The 13,296-nt window shown below is 43.2% G+C and overlaps 1 protein-coding gene across 4 annotated transcripts; it reads left to right on the top strand.

Annotated features, from left to right (window-relative positions):
- The first annotated feature begins 263 nt into the window (after positions 1–263).
- fli1rs (Fli-1 proto-oncogene, ETS transcription factor-related sequence) lies at positions 264–12,889 on the top strand. 4 transcript variants are annotated; one of them, XM_083678956.1, is made up of 10 exons: positions 264–403; positions 6,072–6,277; positions 6,555–6,721; positions 8,710–8,913; positions 9,140–9,214; positions 10,390–10,458; positions 10,769–10,831; positions 11,025–11,072; positions 11,517–11,597; positions 11,795–12,889. In XM_083678956.1, exons 1-10 carry the CDS (start codon positions 386–388, stop codon positions 12,316–12,318), a joined length of 1,455 nt encoding a protein of 484 aa, XP_083535082.1. In that variant the 5' UTR covers positions 264–385; the 3' UTR covers positions 12,319–12,889. The 4 variants fall into 4 exon arrangements, with proteins under 4 accessions (XP_083535082.1, XP_083535083.1, XP_083535084.1 ...); XM_083678958.1 differs by lacking the exon at positions 264–403 and adding an exon at positions 631–961; XM_083678959.1 differs by lacking the exon at positions 264–403 and adding an exon at positions 2,391–2,456.
- The last annotated feature ends 407 nt before the right edge of the window (positions 12,890–13,296 follow it).

Genomic DNA, 13,296 nt, shown 5'->3' with positions numbered 1-13,296 from the left:
TGCTCCATGCCTGGCCTGCCATCAGACGGATCTTAATTATTACTTCAGCGCGAAGCAGATTAGCAAGATTACCATCGGTGGTTTTATATCTGAAGAATTCCGTTTGCAGTTTTTCTAAGAAATTAAAAACGACTTGGTTTCACCAGTAGGGCCCCAACCTTAAAGCTTTGCTAAAGTGACTTCACTTCCCAATTTAGAGTGAGAGAGAAAAAAACCGTTGCCATCCGGTTATGGTCTGAGCGAAAATTGTTGCTGCAATGGTTTGCGCCAAAGAGTAAATGCGCCTGTGCATTGGTTGATGCGATTCAGTCAGGTTATCCAGAGTTAATTAGTTATACCGTGTTTAAATGACTAAATGAGAAACAACGACTGAGTGACTGCTGCAATGGACTGTACGATCAAGGTAGGCGTTTGATCTGGTTTTTATGTCGCTTCAGAAAATGATAGTACGCAGCCACCCACTGAGTTGGTTAGCAGGACTCTGTTTGCTGAGTGAGAGAGGCAAGGCGGTGATGCGAGGTCCCCACTCTTTCCTTCTTGTACAAAATTTCCTCTTCCTTCCCGTTCGTGGTTGTATGTCGGCTCTTTAATAACACAAGTAACCACTACATCTTTACACTCAGATAAAAAACTAAATGGGGTCCAGTACGCGCAAATAGGGGTAACCAAAACTCGCGATTTTAATTACTTGGTTAAGTCAGACTTAATCTGTTTTATTCAGACATTCCTGAAAAGAAAACCCAGTAAAGATAGTTTTAATGCTAATTTAAAGAAGTGCTCCAGCTGATTCGTTCTATAAAGACGGCATAATATACACACATGTGACAGAATAACAAATCTGGAAAAGGAAACATTTATTGGTGCGCGCGCGGGGCAGGTGGCTCTGGCGCCATGGAACGATTTGGAGTACTATGAGGCCAATTTCCAAAAAAGTTGGAGCATCGAATTCGTGAGATGACTGGTATTTCAGATTTAAATTTCTCTTTCAATGTAGCATAATCATAATTTCCACAGCTGAATAATTGTTTTAAATAATCGTTGTAACCCAATGGACCGATGAGTTGTATGTTTTTAATCGAATAAATAATAGCCAATAATAATCGAATGATAATGAGGTTAACAACGAATTTGCAATGTTTGCTATTGTGTTATTCTTAACATAAAGCCCTAATAAAGGGTCAGATATCGCGTTAATTGTTCAGAAATGCATTTTTCGAGTGGAGTGCAGGTGTGGCTATCCAATGCCCTGAACCAGACTACCGAGCAAGCATTAAAAATCAAATAGTTCTTAATGGAGATATAGACCTAAACTAAAGATGCCTTGTATTTCCTTTCATAACAATATTGATCGTTGTGTTTTTCGAATTGCAAAATGGGGGAAAGTCACCAGGATAATTGTTATCTAAACAAATATTTCGAATTCCGAGAATTATTTTTGTCTTAACTCTGATCTCTATTATAGTTGTTGTAATACATTTCACATGTACACATTAGGCCCAGGGTTATCAAAACGAGATGTTTGTTTCTTGTTGGACTAGACTAAACTTTTGAAAATAAACTGCATACACCGTAATTCATAATGCAAAATAAAATCTGATAGTATGAGCCAATTCAACAGAATATGCAACGCGAACGAATGACCTTCCAGCCAGGCTGGGGTATATAACCTATTGCAGGCTACATTGCAAAACGAACTTAAAAGAAATACATTTCGAAATTATTGGGGAACTTAGCATAACAACATTTTCATGACTAGTAGTTTAAGGCCAAGTCCATAGGAAATACATATATGTCGTTTGGGCTTCTGTTCTTTCGAATTGAACGCTATTTGCTCACATAAACATTAACTTTGATCGAACTTCGGATTTAGATGTTTTCTTTAACATTCATTTGAGTTGCATTGCATGGATGTATTGTTTGCTTCATTGCAGGTATCCATATTAACGTTTTCTAGCTCACCGAAAACAAATGACATTCCGGAGCATACATAGGCCTAATAATCTCACGAGGCATATGGCCATCAGATCATATGCTATTTAGACTTTATTGAAAATCTAGGGTAAGCATCTAGCCTACAAGTACGTACTTTACGCGTGGGCGCGCGCGCGCACACACAGACACGCGCGCGCGCACACACACACACACACACACACACACACACACACACGAACGCATGCACACATACACGCACACACGCACCAAAATATAACATAGACTTTTCCAAACTTGGTTTATCCCGATTAAGTTGGTTGTTTTTAAATAAAGTTATTTAAAGAATAATTTATAGTTGTAACGGGAGCGCTTGTCAGGTGTCGTTATCTGAACTCAACAGGCTTCCTGTCTCAAACCTCATTTTCCGCACACATTTCCGCTCCCTCGACACGAAAAAAGGCAACAAAGACTTACGAAACAGAATCAAGTCACTGGATGTACCGAGGCAATGCATTGTTTTAAATGTGAATAAATACACTCTGAATAATAACCCCAGCCAAGACGAACGTGCTTATACTCCATGAGCCCAAAATGCCTGCAAGCTATTAATGTTCATGTCTCTATTGTTACTGCTGCTTCTGTGGAGGCCATGATGCCATGTAAAAAGTTGTGAAAACCACATCATGTTTTTGCAGTTTAAGGCGCAGCTGCTCAGGCCTTTGCAAAATCAGCTCTGCTGAACTCTTACTTCTGCTTTCCTCCGTCCTTTCCTCTCTCTGTCAAACATATTGACAACAGGGTTGGTCATTTAGTGCATGTTGACAAATGGATCAAAATGCATGTTGCTCAACTGACATTCCAAGTTAGAAAACCTTAGGCAGTTATAAATGTACTAAACAATAGCATACAGTTACAGACATGATTTTAGCAGTAAAACCGCTACAAGTCTCTCAAATAATACAAAAATAACCTTTAGGCTAGGCTATTTCACAAGTTTGGCAATGGACAGTAATTTTGGTAAACATCACACCCTTGAGATTGAGGCCTATGAAGCCATTCCCTTCATCAGCCAAAACAGTAACCATCAATAGGCATTAGAAGTTAACACACACATTACACAAGAACAGTGCATGCAATGAAATGCATTTTGTTTACAGAAAAAAAAAATCTGCATCAACGCCATGCATGAATGAAGTCTTTAAGGAACAGATATTTTATTGTGATTATAGTGTTTTGTTTTTTGTTCTTTTGCCCTGCAAAGCATTTGAATTATTGCACTCAGAGGTTCAAAGGAGCTTTAATAATGTTGTGAATACATGGGTTACTATGGCACTCCGTTCACTGTGTGAGCGTCACCCTTTGTGGCTGATTCATGAGATGATTATCTGTTGTGTTAACCATCAAAGAATGAGCAGATGATGCACCTTTGGAGGCACTTAGCACGCTACACCTACAGCTACATGTTATGCATGTGTATGGCTCATTCTGTCTGTGTTGACAATGCTTAGGTTGTGGGTTTGATTCAATGTAAGTTTCTTTGGATAAAAGCGTCAGCTAAATGGCATATATTATATTATGCATGTGTATGGCTCATTCTGTCTGTGTTGACAGTGAGCAATACATACATACTCCTTTGTAGAGATCATGGCATCAATAACAATAATGCTCCAAATTGCAGAAAAGACAGATTTGAACTGACAGTGTTTGATATGTGCATATGCTGGTCCCTCTGTGGCTCAGTTGGTAGAGCATGGCGCTAACAATGCTTAGGTTGTGGGTTTGATTCCTCCTGGGACCATATATACTGAAATGTATGCACTCACTGCAATGTAAGTCGCTTTGGATAAAAGCGTCAGCTAAATGGCATGTATTATATTAATGCTAAGTGCAGCCAATGTTATCAGAGTTGTTGCTTTGTGTCCCTCAGCAAATAGGCGTGCTCTACGAAACTCATTGAACAGGAAGTCAGTTGTGGCATTGGCGGTCAGGCCACATTTATTTGTGTCAGTTTGCAAACGAGAGAGAGAGAGAGAGAGAGAGAGAGAGAGAGAGAGAGAGAGAGCGGGAGAGAGAGAGAGAGAGAGAGAGAGAGAGAGAGAGAGAGAGAGAGAGAGAGAGAGAGAGAGCGGGAGTATGTGCTTGTGGTTGCGAACGTATAAACATGCCTTTGAAACAACGGCGAAACATCTAATGAAATATAAGGAGCTTGGATTGTTAAATGTTTCCACTACAAAACACATCATAATACTTTTAGCCCAAATGTTTTAAGCATTCAACAGAGGTTCTCAGTCCTGCTGTAGCTTTCATGACCCTTCCCATGAGTCTTTGCTGCCCAGCCTTCCGACAACCCACTGTTTCACTTCTGCACTGTGTCAGGGCCTCCCCACAGCTTTAGAGACAGACAGACAGACAGACATAGAGAGAGAGAGAGAGAGAGAGAGAGAGACAGACAGACAGACAGACAGACAGACAGAGAGAGACACAGAGAGAGAGAGAGAGAGAGAGAGAGACAGACAGACAGACAGACAGACAGAGAGAGAGACAGAGAGAGAGAGAGAGAGAGAGAGAGAGACAGACAGACAGACAGAGACAGACACAGACAGAGAGAGGAGAGGAGAGATAGAGAAAGATAGAGAGAGAGGTAGAGACAGAGTGACAGGCAGACGGACAGACTGAGAAAGAAAGAGAGAGGCAAAGATAGGCATAGAAGAGTGACAGAGAAACAGAGAAAAGCTGTTGGAAGATGGAGGAGAAAAAGAGAGAGATACAAGCTAAACACTGTGTATGCCGTTCAACCATTCACTATACTGCCATTAATTTAGGCTAATGTTGCTCCAGATAACAGTCCTTTAAATATGTACCGCAGTTAGTCTGCCGCTGGAGGAAATACCAAACTTGGTGCCATACATTAAGACTTAGTTTACAATGCTCAGGTAACAATTGAGCTAAAATAATACAGACAATGGAACTGCTGCACTTAGAACTTCAATCAAGGCTGTATGCTCGCTGTCCAATGACCCCCCCCCTCCCCCACCTACCCCCCGCCACCCCTACCTTCAGGCCTAGGTTGTTTTCCAGCTTCAAAATGACCCACATTTTTACACTGTGGCCCCCCTCTGTTTCCTGTCCCTTGGCCTGTGCCAAAAGGTTTCTCTGCACATGGGGGCCAGATTTCCTGTGGGCCACCGAAAAAGCACAGCACTGACGTACAAGCCACAAAGACAATACTGAAGTCCTCTAAACAAACACGCACTTACACCCACTTAGACTCACACACACACATACACACACACACTTACTCATACACAGAATGAAAAACAGGGCCTAGCCTTACGCCCAACCTAACATATAGACACAACACACCCACACAGATACACCCTCACGCACTTGGGTAAGTGGCATCTTGAGTTGGTGTGGAGTTTGGGGCCTTTGTCAGCTTTAAACACAGGAAGCAGCACAAAGAGTCTCTCTCAAATCTTGATCAGGCCAAGCCAACCCCTCCACCCTAACCCTAATCCCAACGATATAAAGCTGTGACAAAGATCACTAGCTGTGTGTGTATTTTGACTCAACGCTGAAACTCTCTCCTCACTTTATTTTCACTTTCAATGTCTCCAACTAGTGCCACACAGTGTATCGCTAATTGCAATTATTGTAAATCAATGAACTTTGACATCTTCTTCAACTTGTATTTTTCATGCCACAATTTCCCAAGCAATGTTGTACCAGCCACTAAGAGCATGGTAGATATCTTCAAGACGAATCGAAAGTATCATAACAAATACAAGGGTTAAACCATTCTGAACTCAAGGGTTAAACCATTCTGAACTCAAGGGTTAAACCATTCTGAACTCAAGGGTTAAACCATTCCGAACCACTCTGAACTTAATATAATATATACCATTGTGCATACATTTTTTGTATATATACACGTCATAGTAGGAATCAATTGGGGAGTCAAATTTGGACAATGTGTGTTCCATTGAACCTGTAGTGGGGAAAAGAACCATTCAACCTGAAAAGAATCCATTCAACCTGTAGTGCGGTTTCAGAGCAGTGGGCAGTTTCCTACCATCATCACATCACATGTTATGACCCTTACCGTAAAGGCTGACTCCACTCTTTGGCGCTCCCGACAGGAAGCACTAGCTGTGGTGAGCGAGGACCAGTCCATATTCGAGCCGCCCTTCCCCACTGCCCCCACCATGCACATGAAAGGGGAGATGACATCACCGGGGGGCTTCAGTCAGGCTTCCGAGGAGAGTCCAGAGCCCACCGAGCCGGAATGGGCGGGGCCCGGAGCTCAGAACCCTGGGAAGAGAGGCGAGCATGTCAATGGAACCAGGTGAGAAAGGGTGCTTTATCACCATCAGCTTCATTGTGAGTGGTTGTGTAATTTATACTCTAAATGTACATATGCTTTATTATACACTATCCACTGGGTACTGATGTTCTCTCCTCACACTTCTTAAAAAAAAAAAAAAAAAAAAAAAAAAAAAAAGTAGCATCATAACAATTTTGCTACAGGATCAAACAAAACCGAAGAATCCATATTCCAATCTGGAATGTTACATATCTTCATCTTCCGTCCGTCTACCTCTCTTCCCTTGCTCTCTCCCCAGTCGTGAGTCCCCCGTAGACTGCAGTGTGACCAAACGCTCCAGACACATGAGCAGCAATGATGGAGGCCAGCTGGCCTACCAGGCCTCGTACCCCGAGCCCCGTGTCAGCCCGCAGACCGCCACTCCGCCCAACGCCACCGAGGAGAAGAGGGTCATAGTACCTGCAGGTGAGGTGCCAGCGCCATTTGTTAAGGGCTGCCCACATTTTGCCCCAGATCCTACGACACACATATGAATTCAAGAATTATCCTCTGGGGGGCGCTCTGTGGGGTAGCACACTAAGGCGCATACCATAGCAAGGTCCCTGATTCGATTCCAGCCATCGACATGTCCTGCATGTCATCCCTCCTCTCTCTCACCCATCCTTCCTGTCAACCTCTACTATCTCCATCCCAATAAAGCAGAAATGCCCTAAAAAAAGACTAGACTACACACACATTGCACATGGCACATTTCTCCTCTCTGCCCAACCGGTCTCAACCCATTTCGAGGTATTAGTCTCAATCGCATGGCGGTATCCATGCCTGCTGAAACCAGTACAGAGACTGCAGAGTGGGTTCACAGTTTTGGCAAGGCCTAAAAAACATAGATGACTGCCACCCTCAGCTGTCTGCATTTAGCACTTGTAGAGGAAGTGGTGTCGTTGTGTGGAGAGCAGAGATGGTGACAGGTAAGGGTGACAGAGGGGGGGGGGGGGGGGAAGAGAGAGAGAGAGAGAGAGAGAGAGAGAGAATAGTGGAGAAATAGGGTGCGAAGCTCATCATCTTTTTCTAAAGCTTTTCTTCCCTCACTCAAAGTGTGAGAAGACTATATAAAACTGTTCTTGACAGTAGATGGATATGACCTGTAATACCTTATTCATAGCTAAATCATATTGATGGTAAAGGATACTGACTCATCATTGTATGACCTTGGTTTACATCCTGGTTCTAAAGGCCAGGGGCCTCTGTGTTACATGGAACCCAATGTTCCGTGACACAGGAACCAAGCTGTGACAGAAAGAAAGGGGGACAAAGAGAGGGACGCACTGACATACTGATGATCTGATGTCTTTCCTGTTTCATCTCTCTCTCTCTCTCTCTCTCTCTCTCTCTCTCTATCACTGTCTTTCAAGGCCCTTATTCAATCATAACCACAAACCAGGGTTCCAAGAGTCAAAAGGCCTTTTTATGAAATTTGTAAAGGAATGACTAATTATAAGAAAGCATGTTTGAATCAATCAATCCTCTCCGTTTTGGACTGGCAAAAAGCATTAAAGATTTTATTAACATAGTGTTGATCGGGATAGATCTGTACAATCCCCCAGATTGACTGGATTCCAACTCTTAAAACCTGCTGCCTTTCCTCAGCGCTTCGTGGATTTAAAAGCAATATGGTGATCACCTAACCATAATCATCAATGTGACCTTTTTGCCATATTGCTTCACCTGTCCAGTTCAAATGGATCAGTGTGGAGAAGTCATAAGAAGCAGAGTGTTTGTGGGTAGGAGGCACGTTTTCAGGAATTAAATCCAGCAAATGACTCACTCCTGGGAGACTCACCCAAAGCCTCCCTGACGTCACACTATGAGACACCAGTAGGTGTGGTGAATCCATAACATTTTAATAAAGTGGATTCAGAGTAGAATATTCTATTCTTATGAGTCACACAAGCCAAGCTATTATAGTGGTGATAATGCACGGATATGACATCACAGCTGCATATGTGAAACAAGGACAATGAGGACCCAGGGGTGTAGAGGCTAAGTGTATCAGCAGCTCCTGTCTGAGGGACATTAGTCATCTCGGCTATGGCTACTGTAAATTGCACTTGACTTGATTAATATTAACGGGAAAATTAAACAATATATTTTACGGGAAAATAAAGGATTTTGCTAAATGGTTTTACAGTTCATCTGTAGTCCCTTAGAGCAGGTATTCAAAACTGCCTTCGACATGGTTTAAAACACATCCCTTGAATGAAAACACTGAAGGTTTAAACACCTACGGTTAAATTTGGGTTAGCATTGTAACTACAAAGAGAAGCTCCTCATCTATTTAATTTGGTGAAGTGAGAAAGTGAGGAAGATGATTCTCTGGGTCTGTGTAAGTTGCGGCCTCACATTACCAAAACTAACCTATCTTCTTCCTCCTCACTTCATTCTCCTCCACTCAGACCCTGAAGTGTGGACGCAGGACCATGTACGGCAGTGGCTGGACTGGGCCATTAAGGAGTACTGTCTGGAGGAGGTGGACATCATGCATTTCCATGGGCTGGACGGCAAGGCCCTCTGCAAGATGACCAAGGAAGACATGATGCAGCTCACGACTGCCTACAACACAGACATCCTGCTCTCACACCTCAATTACCTCCGGCAGAGTAAGGGTTATGGCCTGTGACACATAAAAACCTAAACTCTGGCTGACTGTATGTTTTACATTTCTTTACATGTACTGACTGACTGACTGCCTATGTGACTGCCTTTATCATGCCACTACCTGATAACCAATTACAGCTAAGGGTTAGATCTCTGACGTTTTCATACCCTGAGAAGACACAAGACTGATCTTAGTAAAACATTTTGTAACCATCTCCCTCCTTTTAGGTAGCCCTACTTTCTCCTACCCCACAACTCCAACCAACAACACATCACAACAGCCAAGACTACAGGTCAAAGCAGGTAAGACATTGAACCTAAACTGATGTTCATTTACATTTACATTCATGGCATTCGGCGGACGCATTTTTCCAAAGTTGACTTACGACAAATACATTTGTCTGAGTAAGTGAGTCTGATGCGATCTGCTAACGAGAGCCAGTGGAAGGGTGAGAAGGAGGGGGGTGACATGGGAGAATTTGGGGAGATTGAACACCAGTCAGGCGGCAGGATTCTGGATGAGCTGCAGAGGTCTGATGGCCGAGGCAGGGAGCCCGGCCAAGAGTGCGTTTCTGTAGTCAAGGCGAGAGATCACACGTGTCTGGACCAAGAGTTGTGCTGCTTAACTGGTGAGGAATGGACGTATCCTTCTGATGTTGTAGAGGAATCTACAGGAGCGTGCTGTCGCTGTGATGTTCGCCGCACAGGATAAGTGGTTATCAAGGATCACCCCAAGGTTCTTGGCTGTCTGGGGGGAGGTCACAGTAGAGTTCTCTAACCCTAGAGTTCACAGTAGAGTTCTCTAACCCTAGAGTTCAGTAGAGTTCTCTAACCCTGTGATGGAGAAGTCTTGGAGAGAGCATATTCAAGATCAACAACAATACTCACAACATTCCATACTCTGAAACAGAGAAGGACTTGGTGTTAATCCTTCAACAATTCTCTTATCTCACTGACTTGGTGCTAGCCAATAAAACAGAGGGAAAGTGAAGTAAGACTTAAAAAATGTCGAATTCTTGGCAGATCTCTAAGCGGACAGACAAGAAGCACACTTGATTGATTTAATGAATCAAAATGAAATTGTGGTATTGAGTTGCAACCAGATTACATAGTTTACAATGCTTTAAAGTTTCTTGGCTGAGCGTAGCCCTGTGTTGATGACTCTTTGACGAATTCACAACTCAACAGCCAGTTTCAGACAGGAAACAGCTGCACCGGCATAGGAAATGGGGGGTATGGGTCCCGCTTTGGGACACAATTGACAATCTTATGGCAACAGAGGTGGTCTGGACAAAAGGACACTCACCCCAAGGAATCCTGGACCATCTTCAGCTCTCCTTTGTCTGTTTTCTGCTTAAAATCCCTATTTTTTGGACTCCATTTATGGGCTTCCTTCCTTCCATAGCTGCCCTGTCCTCTTCAAAGCCCTTTCTGCTTGTTTTCTTGTGAATGTCTCATCTCTGGTTCTTTTATAACAGAGAACAGCTTTGAGGAGATCAGCAGAAGGAACAGTTGGTCATCGAATGCTATGCCTGCAGTACCAAAGGGTAGGGTAACAAACACCACACAAATAATCTATGAATAAAGAAAGATAAAGAAAGATTCATACTGGCAGTAATGTCATATCAGAGAACTTAACATCACTAGTTTCAGTTCTCTTAATGACAGATCACTATATTAAGTAACTGAACTGATTCACGCAGAAAACAGGACATCAGTGGAAATGGAGGAAATGCATTAAGTAATTTAATGATTAAATAATGATACATCGACTAATGACCAATCAGAGAACTCTATATCAACGTTTGATCCTTTCATTGTTCTGATAAATACTGTATGTTGTCGTTCACAATTTAGGTTCTCCCATGGAGCACCAACACAACACCAGAGTCACAGAGCCTCCCCCGAGAATCGTGCAAGGTGTGCATCTATACCTCACAAGTGTCTAGTCACACAAGAAGTAGACACAGCTTGAATGTTTTGCACCTGTGGAGTCTGTTGTAATGGTATTTGGAGATCAAGGAGTCATTATAACATTATAACAGTTGTTATGTTGTCTAGGCTACACGGTCATATTAGATCAATCCAACTTTAACCCTTTCCCTCCTTGCAGACCCATACCAAGCATTAGGCCCCATCAGCAGTCGTCTTGCCAACCCAGGTGAGCATTTATTGCATAATTACGGAATCTGACCAAACCTGTTTGGTGACAAATGTGACTTTTTCACTGTCTGCTTTGGGGCCATGAACTGTTATGGAACACACACACACACACACACAAAGAGTAAGTGGGTAAGAAATAAATGGTCAAGTCATTACTCAAAATTATTCATACTCATACATACACTGTCTGGGTGGGCACCAGGGGAGGCTGGTGGAGGTAGAAATCGGAGGATACTATTTCTCATTCCATTCCATGCATTACAGTGAGCCCATCCTCAGATTTCTACCTCCACCAGGTGGGCACATTAAACGTAGACCACTAGAATATATCATCATACATACTAAATGGGGCAACATGCTCCTTAACCAAATCAGGCCCAGACCTTTTACATTGTGTCTCAATGACCAGAATGACCCTGTTTGCCCCACTGTCTCCTCACAGAAGTCCAAGCCCACCACAAGAACCGAACAGCCAAACACAGTTCATACAAGCTGCCTGACCCCAGCGCTCACAGGCCTGTGGGTAGGTTTCTGGCCCACCCATCCATGGCTCACAGTGAAAAGGTCACATTTGCAGAAGTTAAACCATAGGGTCCAAACCAAAGTGCATTTTAATAATCGCTGTTTGAGGTATATTTCTAGCCAAGGAGACATCTGCAAAGGATAGAGATGTACTGTACACTTCCCCTAACCTATCCCTCTCTCCCTGCTCTCTACCAGGTTCAGGGCAGATTCAGCTGTGGCAGTTCCTGTTGGAGCTGCTGTCTGACAGCAACAACTCTAGCATCATCACCTGGGAGGGCACCAACGGCGAGTTCAAGATGACCGACCCGGACGAGGTGGCCAAGCGCTGGGGCGAGCGCAAGAGCAAGCCCAACATGAACTACGACAAGCTGAGCCGCGCCCTGCGCTACTACTACGACAAGAACATCATGACCAAGGTGCACGGCAAGCGATACGCCTACAAGTTCGACTTCCAGGGCATCTCTCAGGTGCACCAAAGCCACGGGGGGGAGGGGGGCATCGCTAAGTACCAGGCAGAGGTACCTTATGTCCAGTCCTACCACAGCCACCAGCCCAAAATGAACTTCATGGGCACGCATCCCGCCCCGATGCCAATGTCACCCGGGAACTTTTTTGGACCCCCCTCCACCTATTGGAACTCAACCAACAGCCCCATCTATCCGGGGACAGCCATGCCCCGGCACCCAGGGACACACTCCCACCTGAGCTCGTATTATTGAGACCAGAGGGTCTCTCGAACCAGCCTGGCAGGGCTTTATAATACCGCAACAGACTGATGGCCAGGATTTTAACCATGATCTACCTGGTCTGAATTCTGTCTGAAATGACAATGATGTGATGCTACGTTACAATTCGGTTAGTAAGGAGAGAATGTAAAATGGCTGACATTGTTAATGTTACATCTTAAAGCTTGAACAGAGGCAAAGTTGGGTGGAAACATGCAAAGAGGGTGAACAATGTAAAGCAGTTAGACTTGCAAATTTCTCAAAAGTGGATGTTGAGAATGTTGATATTATGCTGTGACGCAGTAGATCAGAAACCAAGTTTTTAAAATTGTAAGTATGTTGCGTAATATGTCAGAGGTTGGAACTCGAATGTCATCAAAAGTGAGACGTGTTGAAATAGTGAAAAGGTGTCATGTTTTCCTGTTTTTTTATGTTGGGACTCACCTCAATTATTATATTCATCTAACATTTGTAAAAGTATACATGTACAGAATGTTTCCTACAACTGTAGCAATAAAAACATATACCCATGTAGTAATGCAAATAAAGGAACTTGTATATTTGAGTTCGCCTCTATTATTCATGAGAAGTTCCAACAGTATAGCTGACACTGAAGTCTTACTTAATAATTTCCAACTTCCTCTTTTTAATCTCAGAGAGTTGGTTGAGTGTTATGATCTGACTCACCGATTATTCACACCTAGAGAGGTGTGATAAAGAGTTAACGTAACGTAAATTTGAATATAGTAAGTTGCTTCCAGAGAAGAAATGATCAGTGGTGAAATGGTCTCAAGATCTGTAAGGAATCCAAGGCAAGGAAGAACATTGAGCATTTCAGCCAAACACTACTAAACCAAATCAAGCGTAATGTAAGCTCTGTATATAGTGTTCTCTTTAATAAAAGACGAACTATCGCTTCATCTGAACACATTCTGCTGGCCGGCCCATAGAGGGCGCAATTGCACAACGGGG

This window comes from Argentina silus (assembly GCF_951799395.1).
Source record: "Argentina silus genome assembly, chromosome: 10".
Taxonomy (NCBI): Eukaryota; Metazoa; Chordata; class Actinopteri; order Argentiniformes; family Argentinidae; genus Argentina; species Argentina silus.
The sequence above is the reverse complement of the archived record's forward strand: the minus strand, read 5'-3'. Positions and strand labels throughout refer to the sequence as shown.

Bases quoted from the DNA above. Each gene is read 5' to 3' on its own strand.
- fli1rs (XM_083678956.1), top strand. The intron at 10,459-10,768 runs GTAGGGTAACAA...TTCACAATTTAG, and splicing joins TATGCCTGCAGTACCAAAGG to GTTCTCCCATGGAGCACCAA. The intron at 10,832-11,024 runs GTGTGCATCTAT...CCCTCCTTGCAG, and splicing joins TCCCCCGAGAATCGTGCAAG to ACCCATACCAAGCATTAGGC.